At 42.1% G+C, this 15,422-nt stretch overlaps 1 protein-coding gene across 1 annotated transcript in view; it reads left to right on the top strand.

The window, feature by feature from the left end:
* USP4 (ubiquitin specific peptidase 4) overlaps positions 1 to 15,422 on the top strand; it is a 48,549-nt gene that overhangs the window by 11,392 nt on the left and 21,735 nt on the right. The window contains exons 7-10 of the mRNA XM_050904887.1: positions 10,808 to 10,951; positions 11,605 to 11,722; positions 12,489 to 12,662; positions 15,101 to 15,259. Of these exons, the coding sequence (XP_050760844.1) occupies positions 10,808 to 10,951; positions 11,605 to 11,722; positions 12,489 to 12,662; positions 15,101 to 15,259 (595 nt within the window). The remainder of the gene's footprint in view (positions 1 to 10,807; positions 10,952 to 11,604; positions 11,723 to 12,488; positions 12,663 to 15,100; positions 15,260 to 15,422) is intronic.

Genomic DNA, 15,422 nt, shown 5'->3' with positions numbered 1-15,422 from the left:
CAACAGGTGCCAGTCGCTACCACAAGGGTGCACTGGTGGCAATATCGCACCAACCGAGACTCCCCGATTCCCATCCATAAGCTGATTCATTGACTGGAGAGCTGAGGAGTGATCATCAGGACTCGCTCACCCTTTAATAGTGCCATATGGCCAGTGCGAAAATCTGGTGGAGAATGGAGACTAACAGTAAACTATTGTGGCCTGAATGAAGTCACACTGCCGCTGAGTGCTGCCATGCCAGATATGCCAGAACTTCAATACGAACTGGAGTCAAAGGCAGCCAAGTGGTACGCCACAATTGATACCGCTAATGCGTTCTTCTGGATCCCTTTGGCAGCAGAGTGTCAGCCACAGTTTGTTTTCACTTGAACAGACCTCCAGTACACCTGGAATCGGCTGTCCCAGGGGTGGAAACACAGCCCCACCATTTGCCATGGACTAATCCAGAATGCACTGGAACAGGGTGAAGCTCCAGAACACCTGCAATACATTGATGGCATCATCGTATGGGGCAAGAAGAAGTTTTTGAGAATGGGAAGAAAACAGTTCAGATCCTTCTGAAGGCTGGTTTTGCAATAAAATGAAGTAAGGTCAAGAGACCGGCACAGGAGATCCAGTTTCTAGGAATAAAATGGCAAGATGGACATCGTCAGATCCCAGTGGATGTGATCAACAAAATAGCAGCTATGTCTCCACTGACTAGCAAAAAGGAAACACAAGCTTTCTTAAGTGTTGTAGGTTTTTGGAGAATGCGTATTCCAGATTACAGTCTAATTGTAAGCCCTCTCTATTAAGTGACCCAGAAGAAGAACGGTTTTAAATGGGGCCCTGAGCAACAACAAGCCTTTGAACAAATTAAATAGGAAACAGTTCATGCAGTAGCCCTTGGGCCAGTCCGGGCAGGACAAGATGTTAAAAATGTGCTCTGCACTGCAGCTGGGAAGAATAGCCAGAGGAGGAGGTGACACGTGCTGAAGAGGCCCCACTGTATAATAAACTGCCAGAAAATGAGAAGCAATATGCCCTGTTCACTGATGGGCCCTGTCGCATTGTGCGAAAGCATCGGAGGTAGAAGGTGGCTGTATGGAGTCATATACAACAAGTTGCAGAAACTGCGGAAGGAGGTGAATCAAGCCAGTTTGCGGAAGTGAAAGCCATCCAGCTGGCTTTAGACATTGCTGAAAGAGAAAAAAGGCCAGTGCTCTATCTCTATACTGACTCATGGATGGTGGCAAATGCTCTGTGGGGGTGGTTGCAGCAATGGAAGCAGAGTAACTGGCAACGCAGAGGTAAACCCATCTGGGCTGCTGCATTGTGGCAAGACATTGCTGCCCGGCTAGAGAAGCTGGTTGTGAAAGTACGTCATGTAGGTGCTCATGTACCTGAGAGTCGGGCCACTGAAGAACATCAAAACAACCAACAGGGAGACAAGGCTGCTAAGATTGAAGTGGCTCAGGTAGATCTGGATTGGCAACATAAGGGTGAATTATTTATGGCTCGATGGGCCCGTGACACCTCAGGCCATCAGGGAACAGATGCAACATATAGATGGCCTCGTGATCGAGGGGTGGACCTGACCATGGACACTATTGCACAGGTTATCCATGAATGTGAAACGTGCTGCAGTCAAGCAAGCCAAGCGGTTAAAGCCTCTGTGGTATGGAGGACAATGGCTGAAATATAAATATGGGGAGGCCTGGCAGATTGACTGTATCACACTCCACAAACCTGCCAAGGCAAGCGCCGTGTGCTTACAATGGTGGAAGCAACCACTGGATGGCTGGAAACATATCCCGTGCCCCATGCCACCGCCTGGAACACTGTCCTGGGCCTTGAAAAGCAAATCTTGTGGTGATATGGCACCCCAGAAAGAATTGAGTCAGACAACGGGACTCATTTCCAAAACAACCTCATAGACACCTGGGCCAAAGAGCACGGCATTGAGTGGGTATATCACATCCCCTATCATGCACCAGCCTCTGGGAAAATCAAACGATACAATGGACTGCTAAAAACTACACAAAGCAATGGGGGGTGGGACCTTCAAACATTGGGATACACATTTAGTAAAAGCCACCTGGTTAGTCAACACCAGAGGATCTACCAGTCAAGCTGGCCCTGCCCAATCAGAACTTTTACGTACTGTAGAAGGGGATAAAGTCCCAACAGTGCACATGAAGAATACGCTAGGGAAAACAGTCTGGGTTATTCCTGCCTTGGGCAAAGGCAAACCCGTTCGTGGGATTGCTTTTGCTCAAGGACCTGGGTGCACTTGGTGGGTGATGCGGAAGGATGGGGAATTCTGATGTGTGCTTCAAGGGGATTTGATTTTGAGTGAGAATAGCCAGTGAATTAAACTCTATTATGTTAATTGCTAAATAATCCTGCCCCTGTATGTCATCACTACTACAGTTGCTATATGCCATATCAATGGTATTACAGTAAAAATCACCCAAGTCAATGAAGGATGGACTTTGATGAAACCAAGTGAACTGCAGCAGTGATTGAACTCGAACTGGCTTCAGCAACTGGTGCCCAGTAACTTCCTCAAGATCGACATCTTCAACCTGCAGACCTCTGGCATGGGCTGTGCCAAATAGAGCAGCCACGAGCTCCGAATGCAGCATGCAACAGTCCGACACCACACACCATCTCTCCTGCCCTGAAAGACTGTTACGACAGATGGAGCCCCAAAGTCATAGATTAAATGAACTCAATGGACATGTTAGAGGGATGGCCCATAGACTAGGGGAATGATGTTTGTGTGTGTGTATATATATCAAAGACAGGAAAAGTGGTGGTGATTAATTGGAAAGCGTAGGATCTGGGCATGACATAGATGGTATAGAATAAGGGTTGGATAATGTCCTGGGTTTGGCTGGGATAGAGTTAATTTTCACAAGAAGCTGAGAGGGGACACAGCCAAGATAGCTGACCCAAACTAGCCAAGGGGATATTCGATACCATATGATGTCATGCCCAGTATATAAACTGGGGGAGCTGGCTGGCGGGGAGGACAGATTGTGACTTGGGAACGTGCTGGGCATCGGGTTCCGGGTGGTGAGCAATTGCATTGTGCATCACTCGCTTCACATATTCTTTTATTAGTAGTGTTGTTATTATTATTTCTTCTTTCCTTGTGTTGTCCTATTAAACTGTCCTTGTCTCAACCCACGAGTTTTTTACCTTTTTCTTCCAATTCTTCTCCCCATCCCACTGGGAGGGGGGGAGGAGTGAGTGAGCAGTTGCGTGGTGTTTAGTTGCTGGCTGGGCCGAAACCACGACACAAGGGTTATTTCACAAAGCTTTTTACCTGTTTTTAAGGGATTAATATTTAAAAAAAGAAATAGTGAAGCTCTAATTTTTTTGTTACATAATATATTCTTAGTGAGTAAGCTAAATTTAACTACTCTTTCTTGAATCACTGGCGTTGCTCCATATTAATGCATTTATAATTGCTCTGTGCTTTCACGTCAGTCATAATCAGTTCTGAAGTTTATTTGGTTTCCTTCCCTTTTTTAGCATATCTTCATATAAATGCATAAATACTTAATACTCTGTAGTTCATAATTTATTTGATGTTTGAATATTCTCCAGCTAGTTCTCATGTTTTATTGAGAATCCTTAATTTTTTTCAAGACATTCTTTTATTAAGGATAGTTTCATATTTCATTTAGTTTTGAATACACTGTCTAAATTCCACCCCCGTATGAAGTTGATACCTAGGAAAGCACAGTGCAAAGATTTCTTACTCATCTCAGGTTGAGTCTTTTACATAAGTTAATCTTGGAGCAGCATGGATTTTTTTTTGTTCCCCTTGGAGAGCAGTAATTTAATAAATAAAATCATTAACAAAGCTTTTCTATATAATTAAAAAATTTAGCTGCTTGTTTAACTATGTTCTTTCATTTGCCAGATATCTCAGCAGACAAACCTCAAGTGAAAGCATACTCTGTGACTTAGAGTGTGTTCTGAGTTGATCTTTTAAAATTTTTTTTCTTTTGATCTGGAAACATTAGATGTCTGTACTGCAGTTTAACTGTTTCTGTGAGCTGGTAAAAGCCTCGCTAACCTGGAGTGTAGGGCTCAGATCTCGTTAATGGGTTTGGACGTGGTTTGTCTTTCCATGGGCGTGTGTGTGCATATACGTGTTGCATCAAATCAATGTTATGTGTTTAAGACTCCAGATTAATGAGTTTAGTACAAAGTCATAGGGACTGTTTATACGTGTAAAATCTGTGGGTGATTGTGAGCAATTGAACCAGACAGAACTGGTGAGAGAGGAAGGAGGAGAGAAGAGTAGCCAGAGAGAAGATACAGAGTTCCCAGCCCAGAAGACTATCAGTGTCTTATCCTGTTCACTGATGAGGTGTTCAGGGTAGGTTACACTGTATTAATATTACGGAAAGTAATTCTGTAGTAAAGGAGGTCCTTGTCTGTAGGGAACAACTGATGCTTTTTGGAAGCCAAAGCTGATAGCAGAAGTGAGTTGGAAGTTGCATTAACAGCATGGCTAAGAAGGATAAGTGAGGCTATCACCCTGAAAACCTGTTCTGATCTTTTGTGAGGCTAAGCAAGTCTGTAATGTTGATAAGCTGTTATGCTTTCTAAATAAACTTAGATTTTAAAGTTCTGAAGAATTGGAGTCCTTCTAGCTGCATCTAGTGTCAGCAGGAACTGTGAATGCTCTGTGCTGAGGTGTGGTTTGGAAGAGAGTTGAATAACTCCAAATTTTAATCCTCAGGCGAACATTTTGCTCCAATATTCTGTTTCTCAGCTGGAGAAAATACTGTTTAGCCAAGACCATGGGGAACTTTATATTTGGAGATCTTTCTTTGGGCCGCATCACTTTAATACTAAAAGCTCACAAAGTTTTTCTGTATTTAGAGTTTTGATGACATAAACCAAGCTCTTTGCTGTTGGTAGAGGAATGGTGAGCATCTGCATCCCTGCCTATGTGCCAAAAGAGGCCTTGGGAAGCTGGGAGTTCACGTCATTCACTACTCGCAGAGTATGTGTGTGCAAGGTGACTGTGGGGTGGGTGGGTTCCCTGTTGTGAGGATTTTTCCCCACCATTTGCTGCGTGTCGGAGGCACTGGCTCCTACCAGGGGAAACCGCTTTCCCACGTGTTTGGCAGCCTTCCATGTGTTTCCCCAGCCATCAAACTGGCTGATGTTTTACAGAAAAAATGCTCTTAAACTCCACAGCAGTCCTTAGGTGGTATATTCAGAGTATGCCTGGCCACTGCTGTTTGTTAGTTTGCTGCTCCCTAACGAACAAAATACTTTCTTCTTGTAGTTTGAAACTGCTTTTACTACTAGACAAGATTTTGGAAGAGGGAATGGATTATACTTATTCTAGGAATTTCAGAATGGGAGGCGTACTTTATTTCTGAAGGGAGATTATATCAATGACTCTGTGGAACTTAGTCCTCTTTAATTGTTACTTACAAGACTCCCAAAATAAAATCCTGAGCTAGCAGAGTTCCAGCTCAGTCCTAGCACACACTTTTTTATCGTGGGTATCATTTTCTTAGCACAAACGAACAAGGAATCGTGTCAGATCTATAAAAATAGCACCTCTTCCATCAGATACTGCATTTGAGAACAGGAGTGAAGGTGTATTTAGCATGTGCCTGGTAGCTGTCTGCCTCCCTTTGCAATATGCAGCAGGAAAATACCTTTTGATTCTTTGGTTGCTGCTAGAATTTCCTTGCTGCTTCCTCTTCCCGCTCTTCTATTTACTGATAGCACTGTATATTCGGTGGACTCCCCCCGCCCCGGTACTCTCCTCAGTAAAAGTGTTGAGTTGTTGTTGCTTAGTTCACCCATCATGTGACATGTGGCTTTTCTCAACTACTCTGTCTTGATTTAGGCATCTGTTCAACCTGATACAACATTCAGTGATATTGCATGCCAGAAGTTACTGTACAATTTTAAGACCTCGGTGGTTGATATGTATTTTGTAGGTACATAATACCATAATTAAATGCCCTTTCATATTTAAAACTGATCTCCTTTCCCCAGTTCCTTGTGTGCTGAGGGAGGACCCCTTCAGCAACCAGGCTAAATATTTTGTGGGCAGATCTTTGTTAAACGACTTTTGAGTCCTTGAGTTTGCAGCAGATGCCATGCTTTCAGAGTAGCATTGAGTATGTAAGATAAGGAGGCTTTTGCAGGTAAGAACTTTCTAAATGAAAATCCAATATGGCCTCTGCTTTCTAATTGAATATAAGTTCTAGCTTTCCTGCTTTGACAAGAACTTTTTGTCACAATATTTTTAAAGTGTTTTTTTTTTTCTTTTATATTGGTAGTTTAAGGGAGGAGGACTAATTCTACTGTAGGCTCTGTAGCCTCAACTGAATTGAAATGCTTTTCCTATCTCTGTCTTCCAACCACTTGAAAACCTTTTACAATATTTTTTCAAGCTGTTCAGCTTAGCAGTTTTTCTACTTATCAACCATATGGCCTCACAGTTTCTGTACTAGATTAATCTAACTTTGTCCTCTTTATGCTGCCAGTCTCCACATTTCTCCTTACTTGCCATTTGTGTGGGTTTTTGAAACGTTGTGTGGCAAGATGTGAAACGGCTGTCTTTAATTGACAGCTGGGGGGAAAATGTGCATCAGTATTGTGAAGCATGAAGTTGTGTACGTGGGGATGAAGAACATGAGCCCGAAATACATGCTGGACTCCGTGGGAATGTGATTCCCGTCCTGGTTCGGTCTCCTGAATGTGAGCTCCTCTAGCAGCCTTGAGGCAAAAACAAACAAACAAACAACCTCAGTGGTTCAGTAGGGAAATGCTGAGTGTGCCTCAGAAAATTTTTTTGATAACTGGCACACTGATAAAACTGCATGTGGAATGATATGTCCTGTGAGGTTGTCAACAAAGTTGAAAAGTAGACTAATGAGAGGTTTCAGAAGGATCCAAGTGAAGTGTTGAAGAACTAGCAAATAATTTTTGTGCTAGAAGACTTAGAAGTGAAAGTATCATATCAGTGAGAAATTTAAAAGTTGATTTTAACACTTAAAAGCTTCTGTGGGATATGAGAAACGGAAATTGAAGAAGGAGCTCTACAGGCAGCAGATGGAGATGAGCACAAACCAACATCCAGATGACGAAGCCAGATACTCATGCTGCAAATGAAATGCAAGTTTCTTCTGACTGTAAGGGTTATCGGTCATTGGAACAGTTTATCTGTGGTCTGCTGGATTGGCTGTTGCTGGCCACTGTGAAACCATGTCATGGTTTAACCCCAGCCAGCAACTAAGCACCACGCAGCTGCTCCCCCCTTCCCTCTCCCAGTGGGATGGGGAGGAGGATTGGGGAAAAAAGTAAAACTCGTGGGTTGAGATAAGAACAGTTTAATAACTAAAGTAAAATAAAATATAATACAATAATATAATAATAATAATAGTAGTAGTAATGAAAAGGAATATAACAAAAAAAAGAAATAACACCCAAGAAAAAAACAGTGATGCACAATGCAGTTGCTCACCACCTGCTGACCAATGCCCAAGCAGCGATCCGCCCCTCTTGGCCAACTCCCCCCAGTTTATATACTAAGCATGACATTCTATGGAATGGAATATCCCTTTGGCTAGTTCGGGTCAGCTGTCCTGGCCGTGCTCCCTCCCAGCTTCTTGCATGCCTGCTTGCTGGCAGAGCATGGGAAACTGAAAAGTCCTTAACGTAGGATAAGCGCTACTTAGCAACAACTAAAACAGCAGTGTGTTATCAACATTATTCTCACACTAAATCCAAAACACAGCACTGTACCAGCTACTAAGAAGAAAATTAACTCTATCCCAGCTGAAACCAGGACAAATGGTCTACCACGATGGTAGATTTTTCTAGAAGAAGTATTTTAGCTCAGACAGGAGTTATCTCGAGAGACTCAAATTGTGCTTAAGCAGGAGGAGTGATTCAGCAGTCATACCACGCAGTCCCATCCTCAAACCTGTGAAATTATTTTTGCAAATCCCTGAACTGTTGCATGGTTAGATGAAGTCTTTCTTTGCTATAGTTTACTCCTGTATAGATTTTGTTGATGAAATGTGACTGAATGTGTTTATCCCTGTCAGAAACATTGCAGTGGTGATCAAAGGGAAGCTGCAGGAGCTTCGCACCTTCCAGTCCAGTGTCTGTTGTGCCTACAAAGAGCAAACTAAGCAACTTGAGAGTAGTTTCAGTGGTAACCCACTGAGTAGCCTGGAACATTTTGGAAAGTTCTAAGTCACAAACTTCAAAGAAGAAATAATGTTTATCTCTTACTTCAGAGCAAGGTGTTGGGACCTCTGTTTCCAAGGCAGCAGAAGTCACATACTGTGAGAGACGGCAGTGAAGGGGGCAGGTGGCTTTGGTCAAAGTCTGCATGTTCCACAGAAACCCTTTTTGGGGCATTGGGGATAAATGCTTGGCATCCAGGACTTCTATTGTCGTCTCTGTGCAAATGAGGTAGTCTCCTCGAGAGCCTACAGTATTGTGGGATCATTAACAGTAGCTTCCTGGGCTTAAAGTGGGAAGCTTTCAGAGAAAAACATTTTTCTTAGCTGCTCTCTGTGCCTTTCACCTGGAATCATAGCTACCCTGTGACCATCTTGTGAAACAAGGGGGAGCAGCTGTGCTTAGCAAATCCTCAATCTTTCTTCAGTTATTACAGATAGATGAGTAACTTGTAAAATGTAAGAGTGCTTAGAATTTTTATCTTCCCAAGTGTATTTGATTTTTTTTTTTCCCTCCCCACTCCACACTTTTTCTCCACCCTCTTGACCTCTCTTCCATTGTTTTACTTCTTACATGATCCTTCCCAATTTTCTAACAGGAATTCCCTCAAGATCCTTGATGACTTTGTAGGTAGACCTTTCCCCACTCTGTGACTTGTCTGTTATCTTTGATTTCTGATCCATTTTTTATCTTCCCCTGTAGTTCTTAGCTTTTTTTGTGTGCCTGGGTTACTATTGAAGTACTTCTTGGAACTCTTCAGTTGCCATCTGATTCTTGATTAGGCACTGCCTCTGTGCTTCTATTGGAAATTCTGAATTCCCTTAAGAGGTCGTCCTCCTTTTCTCTCTGTTAGATTTTCTTCATATTATTTTCCGAGCGTCTTATTCTGTTCTGTCGCTGGGGTCAAACATGTCAAGCAGAGATGCTATGTTTTCAAGTCTAGCATTTTCTAGATTGCCCTTCTTTGCTTCTACATAATTCACTTCTTCTTCAAACTTTCTAAAATGTGTTCTTAATGGATTTACAGGCTATTTTTAGCTTAATTATTTTATTCTTGACCCTTGAAACTCCCACATGTGGAGCATGAGTCTGATAATTGTTGTTTTAGTCTAGACCCTCTTATTCTCTCATTGATCTTATCTTTGTGTCCAGGTAGTCTTGAGAAGTTCCACCTCCAACATGTAATGACCAGAAGGTTGTGTATTGTCCCAGAAATGGTTGTCGTGGTTATTTCAGTAGATCTGTTCCTTCTTGCTAGTATACTTTCCGGTATACTTTTTGGTTGTGCTGGCTGGTGGGTTGGTGGTTTTTTTAGCATGCTTCAGGTTTAGACTGTGTTTGGGGTTTGCATTTTCATCTGGAAGTTCCTGTTGTAACTTGTTTCCTTCTGTATTTTACTGCTATTTTATTTCCAAACTGGTAAGGCTGTGCAGCTGTTCTGCCTCCTCTTGGCCATTATGGCTGGTTCTTTGCCTTTTAGTTTTTGCTCCACAGAGGTTTGCCAAGAATGTTTTCTTAGTAGCATCTGAGCTATGAATATGCCTTTTTAATTTGTATTGTTTGAGAATCAGGGCCACATTAAAAGAGATACAAGAACAAGCTAAAGCTTGAGGGCGCTGTCCTCTGCTGGCACTCTGCTGTGCTTTGGGTGTATTAGCCACTGTTGCATGGCTGTTGGTGTCCTGCACCTTTTTGCATTCAGTTTTGCATGTTTATTCGAGCAAAGATGGAGAGAAAAGACCATTTCCCAGTTAGCTCTTGCTAGAGAGAGATTAATTAGTATCAAAATAGTTTCTTTAAGCTTATTTATGTAGTACTATCTTGTGGGTTTGCTTTTTGTATGGATCCAAAGCTGTCTGTGACAGAACATTGTTGAATTTTAGTGCCTTATTGGTCTTTTGTAACATTGTATTCTGGTTCTTTTCCGGACCAGGAGAGTAGTAGTGTGGAATAGCCTGGGATTCACAACCAGATAGACTTGAGGCTTATGAACTTTTTTCATCCATTTCAATATCTCCAGTCTCAAAATGCTGAGGATTGCTATGCGTGCTGCACGTACATGGCAGCGTGTCTTGCCTCCAAGCAACGTAGTTGTATCAACTAGGCTCAGTAAGAAACTGTTTTGTGCCCACCCTGGTTATCTTCTTACTAATTAATGTTCTATTTGAGTGGGTGATTGGGGTTTCAAGTAGGGAAGGACTGACTTTGTCACTTTTAATGTGGGGCAAGTGTTTTGTGGTCTTAAGACTGGGATTTTTTTGCTTGCTTGTTTCAAGGTGGTTTACTCATAAACTTAAAGCTTGCTTCCCTGTCACTCATGCCATCCAAATTGCCTACTTATTTCAGTCTGGGACCCAGATTTTGCTTTAAGCAAGAATTGTTACTCCTGCTTCTGATACTTTGTCTGAGGTTTCTGTTCCAGACAAGTGTTTGGAAGTGTCATCACACAAATCAAAACAGTAACTTCTGTGTGTGTGAACTAACTGTAATGTGGCAAGTCCTTGGAGTTTTGCGGGAGGTGGGGCTGGGGGTGAAAAAAGTAGTAGCACTGTTTCTACTTCTTTTTCCTTTCTCCCAGATCAAGTACTGCAACTAGCAGAAACTTTACTACCTCTTCAAAATCATCAGCAAGTTCTTATTCCTCAGTGTCTGCCACTTCTGTCATTACTAATGGTGATAGCAGTAACTCCTATGGACTGAACAGCTCCCACCTGGGCAGGGGGTAAGAGCAGGAATGTTCTTTTTGTTTCTTCATCCTTCATGTGAATGAATACTCCTGTGCATCCTTGCCTGTATAGGAAAGGAGTGTGATGGTGCCCTGTGAGGAGTTCTGCTACTCTTGTGTACCTGTTTATCAAACTTTGCTTTTGAAACCATTACGTTCTGCTATTCCTTGCTCGCTTGCAAAAGCAGTGCATGTTCCAGAGCTCACTAACTACTAGGGCATTGCCTGATTTTGAGGGGATTGGGGGTATGAGGGAAGGGATTATATTCTTTTCTCCATTTGCCAGTGTGGTAGAAGCCTTTCCAGGTAGAGATCATAATTTTCTTATTAGCTCTTACAGTATATCATATAGACTCATATAGACTCTTGCTGCATTAGGATAGTGTGCTGTGTACTTGTAGACAGAGGAAATTAATGTGTTATGAGCCATAAATTAATAATAGACTGTGTAACGATTAATGTTTCCAAAGTTAGCACATATACTTCACATTCCTGGTATTCAATATAAGCCACTATGAAGCAGCAGAAACTTGTAGGCTGGTTAAACAATTTCATTAAACAGTTTTTTGACTCGTATTTGATGTGACTCTTAAACAGTATTGAGAATCCGTAAACTCATTGTGGAGTTCACTATGTTGTCTTTCTTCCAGAGGTTCTGGATTTGTCTGCAACTCTTACAACTGCAGGGACAGTGCTTCCCTGTCACAACCTGGACTCTGTGGACTCAGTAACCTTGGAAATACCTGCTTCATGAATTCTGCATTACAGGTAAGAATTGGAAAGAGCCCTCTTTAGAATTAAATAAAAGAGCAGTCTCGCAGAGACTGTGGATTAAAATCTGTGGAAAGAAAAGCATGTTTTAACATGATTCAATGAGGAGACTGCATGTGGAATGAAAAAACGACGAGAACAACAAAAACTCAAAAAAAACCCAAACAAAAACCACCCCAACCAAACAAAAAAAATCGGTTCATATTTAGTTTGGCTTATGCATAGCACGTTAGTACTATAAGACATAGTACAGTATGAAGGACTGGATCTGAAATACATGGCTTCTGAAGAGGCTGTGGGGGAGGTCATACTGAACAGATGCCTAAATGTAATGTAAGGTCCTAATGCTGTGCTCTGGCAAAAATGGGCTGATGTGGAGGATGTTTTAACTTGTGTGTGCAGCGTAAGCAACATGAGCAGGCCACTGCACACAGCTCTGGGGTCCGTGTTAAAAGACTCTTGAAAAATTAAGAGTGTGAAAAGCCATAGGAAGGGTTCAGGGTGATTGTGTGGGGTGGTACAGTTGTAATGGTTATGCAAAGCTAATAATTATTAGTATACTTATTTAACTTAATCTCTTAGGTTTATTTAATTTCAAAAAATGCAGAAACTTGTTAGGGATAGTTGTTTGCTAAGGAATTCAAACAAAGTATGAGCCAACTTATATCAAGTTTGATTTAAGCAATGGGTAAACTTTGTTATTTCATTGTTGCACAGATTTATTGTCCTGTGCAGTAAATTCATTTGCTTAATGCTTTTCCAGTGTCTGAGCAATACCCCTCCTCTGACTGACTATTTCCTGGAAGATAAATATGAAGCTGAAATAAATCAGAACAATCCACTGGGGATGAGAGGAGAAATTGCAGAAGCCTATGCAGAGCTCATTAAACAGATTTGGTCTGGGAGACACTCTCACGTGGCCCCACGTATGTTTAAAGTAAGTACTCCATGTTCTTGTAGCATAGCTCTTTGACAGAAGAAACAGTGGAAGCTAATACGCCTTCCACATATTTTGGTGTTAGGAAAGCAGTAATTGCTTCAGTGTTGTTTCATGTTTTATGTAAATGCTTTTCAGGGTACTGGAGGCAACTTGCCAGTGAGTAGTGTCATACCCTGGAACTGATTACTGCTCTTTAATGTTAAATGCCTTACTTAGTAAATGACCTTCCAGCCTGAGAGCTGTTTACAGATCCATCAAAATGATCTTTGCTACAAAACTAGGCAAGGTCATGTGAATTGCCAGCTGTGAACTTGAATCAGTGAGAAAAGGTGTGCAAGTGACAAATTTAAAAAATGAAATTATGAAGTGGAGAGCAAAATGCATCCCCTTGTCTGTAACGTTATTTATTGATGTAACATTCCCAGTGCTTCAGTGCAAAGAGCTGCTTTCAGCTGAAATACTGCAATGTAGCAGTTGCATATGAACGCCTAGAAAAATTGTAACTATGTCTTTTGTTTTAAATATAATGCAAAGATGCTCCAGTGCAGAACAACATAATTAAAGCATCCAAGGAACACTAAGAGTTTGCTTCTGTAGTGCAGTCTCAGTACGCTGAGGAAGAATAACATCCAAAATGCATGAAATAAGCAATGACCTGATGTTAATGTAAATGTGCATCCTGTTGCTGTTTAGGTTTTGCATGGTACAGTCTTGAAGTTGAGGGTATATGCTTTTGAGACCTGGAGCAAAAGTCTTATGGACTACAGAAATCTGTCCTCTCTAGAGTCATAGGTAGTTCTGAAACAACAAGATGTTGTTCAGTTTCTGTGACTTGGAGTTGCTGGCACATCATCCACCACTATTAAAGTTGTTCTGTAAACTTGTGTTCAGAGGAAATACGTGAATCTGTAGTGGACATCAATAAAAGTGTCTTAATGTGAGCTGTTCTTGTTTAAGACTCTGTTGTGGTTTAACCCTAGCCAGCAACTAAGCACCACGCAGCCGCTCGCTCACTCCCCCCACCCAGTGGGATGGGGGAGAGAGTCGAAAAAAACCCGGCCTTGTGGGCTGAGATAAAGACAGTTTAATGGTACAGAAAGGAAGGAAAAATAATAATGACGATAATAGTAATACGACAATAATAATACTAAAAGAATTAGACTCTACAAAACAAGTGATGCACAATGCAATTGCTCACCACTCGCCGACCAATGCCCAGTTAGTTCCCGAGCAGCGGTCCACCCCTCCCAGCCAACTCCCCCCAGTTTATATACTGGGCATGACGTCATATGGTATGGAATATCCCTTTGGCCAGTTTGGGTCAGTTGTCCTGGCTGTGTCCCCTCCCAGCTTCTTGTGCCCCTCCAGCCTTCTTGCTGGCTGGGCATGAGAAGCTGAAAAATCCTTGACTTAGTATAAACACTACTTAGCAACAGCTAAAAACATCAGTGTGTTATCAACATTATTTTCCTACTAAATCCAAAACACTGCACTATACCAGCTACTAGGAAGAAAATTAACTCTATCCTAGCCGAAACCAGGACAGACGGGAATAGGAATTACTATTTATTTCCTAGTACAGTATCACTTGTGATTTTTCTAACAGTTGTTGCTGATTTAGTGACAGAGTTAACTATCTCTATAATATAAACAGCCCTTCAGTTTGGGCTCCCTTGCAGCTGTCATCTTGAGTGGTTAAAATGTACTAAGCATAATTCTACAAGTCTGTTGGCCTCTGTGTTTATGAGAAAACTAGTGATCGTCACTAGGACTGACCACTCCTTCAGCTAATTGTTAGTTTTCCTGTGGGACCCCTTTCTATTGTTTTTTTAGAAGCAGGAACACTAAACGACAGTGTTGTGAGATAGCACTTATGAAATAAGACGCTGTATATGGTTGTGCTGTTTCTGGCTCTTGCTAACTCAGGCTGTTATGTTTCTTAGCTTCATAGCACCAGTTTTAGAATAGCTAGAGATTACTGTGGCGAGGATTTCAATCTTAGTTTTAAGCCAGTTTTGTTAGTTCATAAGTATCTTCAGCAAGCATTTTCAGTCTTGCAGTCCACCTGCTTCAAGATGCTACCTTATAGCAAGTCTGCATTGTGGGAACTGTAGGTTTCTGAAAGAGATATTAAAGTGCAAAATGCATCAGGCAGATACGTTTTGTGTACTGGTTGTTTGCAGGTTCCTAAATTAGTATTGATAACTTAGATTTCTAGCGTCACAGCACTAAATGCATTCTTCCCTCTCAACACTGGGGGGGGGGAGTTATTCTGGCACCCTTACTGTGTTAGCATCCAGTTCACTGTGCTCTGCTGCTAACATAAGGTAGCATGGAGTTGATCTCTGCAAGAGCCAGGACCTGAGTGTTTTTATTCCTGTCTTTTATACATAGGTAATGCTCACCGCCCTCTGACTCTTGCCTTTGTGTTTCAGACACAGGTTGGCCGATTTGCTCCTCAGTTTTCAGGATACCAGCAGCAAGATTCGCAGGAGCTCTTGGCTTTTCTTCTAGATGGCTTGCATGAGGATTTGAACAGAGTGAAGAAGAAGCCCTACTTGGAGCTGAAGGATGCCAATGGCAGACCTGATTCGGTATGGTGCCCTTTACTTGAGGGTAGGACAGGGAGTGCTTCTGAGGGAGTTTAATTGGGTTTTGTGACACTTCCTGGCCTTCCTGCTCACAGGCCACACAAATATCCTCCCTACAAAGCAGCGTAGCTGGGAGGGGAGAACCCTGTCGTGCTTTATGGCCCGG

This window comes from Gymnogyps californianus, chromosome 13, assembly GCF_018139145.2.
Source record: "Gymnogyps californianus isolate 813 chromosome 13, ASM1813914v2, whole genome shotgun sequence".
Taxonomy (NCBI): Eukaryota; Metazoa; Chordata; class Aves; order Accipitriformes; family Cathartidae; genus Gymnogyps; species Gymnogyps californianus.
Note: the sequence above shows the minus strand (reverse complement) of the source record. Positions and strands in the feature narration are given on the sequence as shown.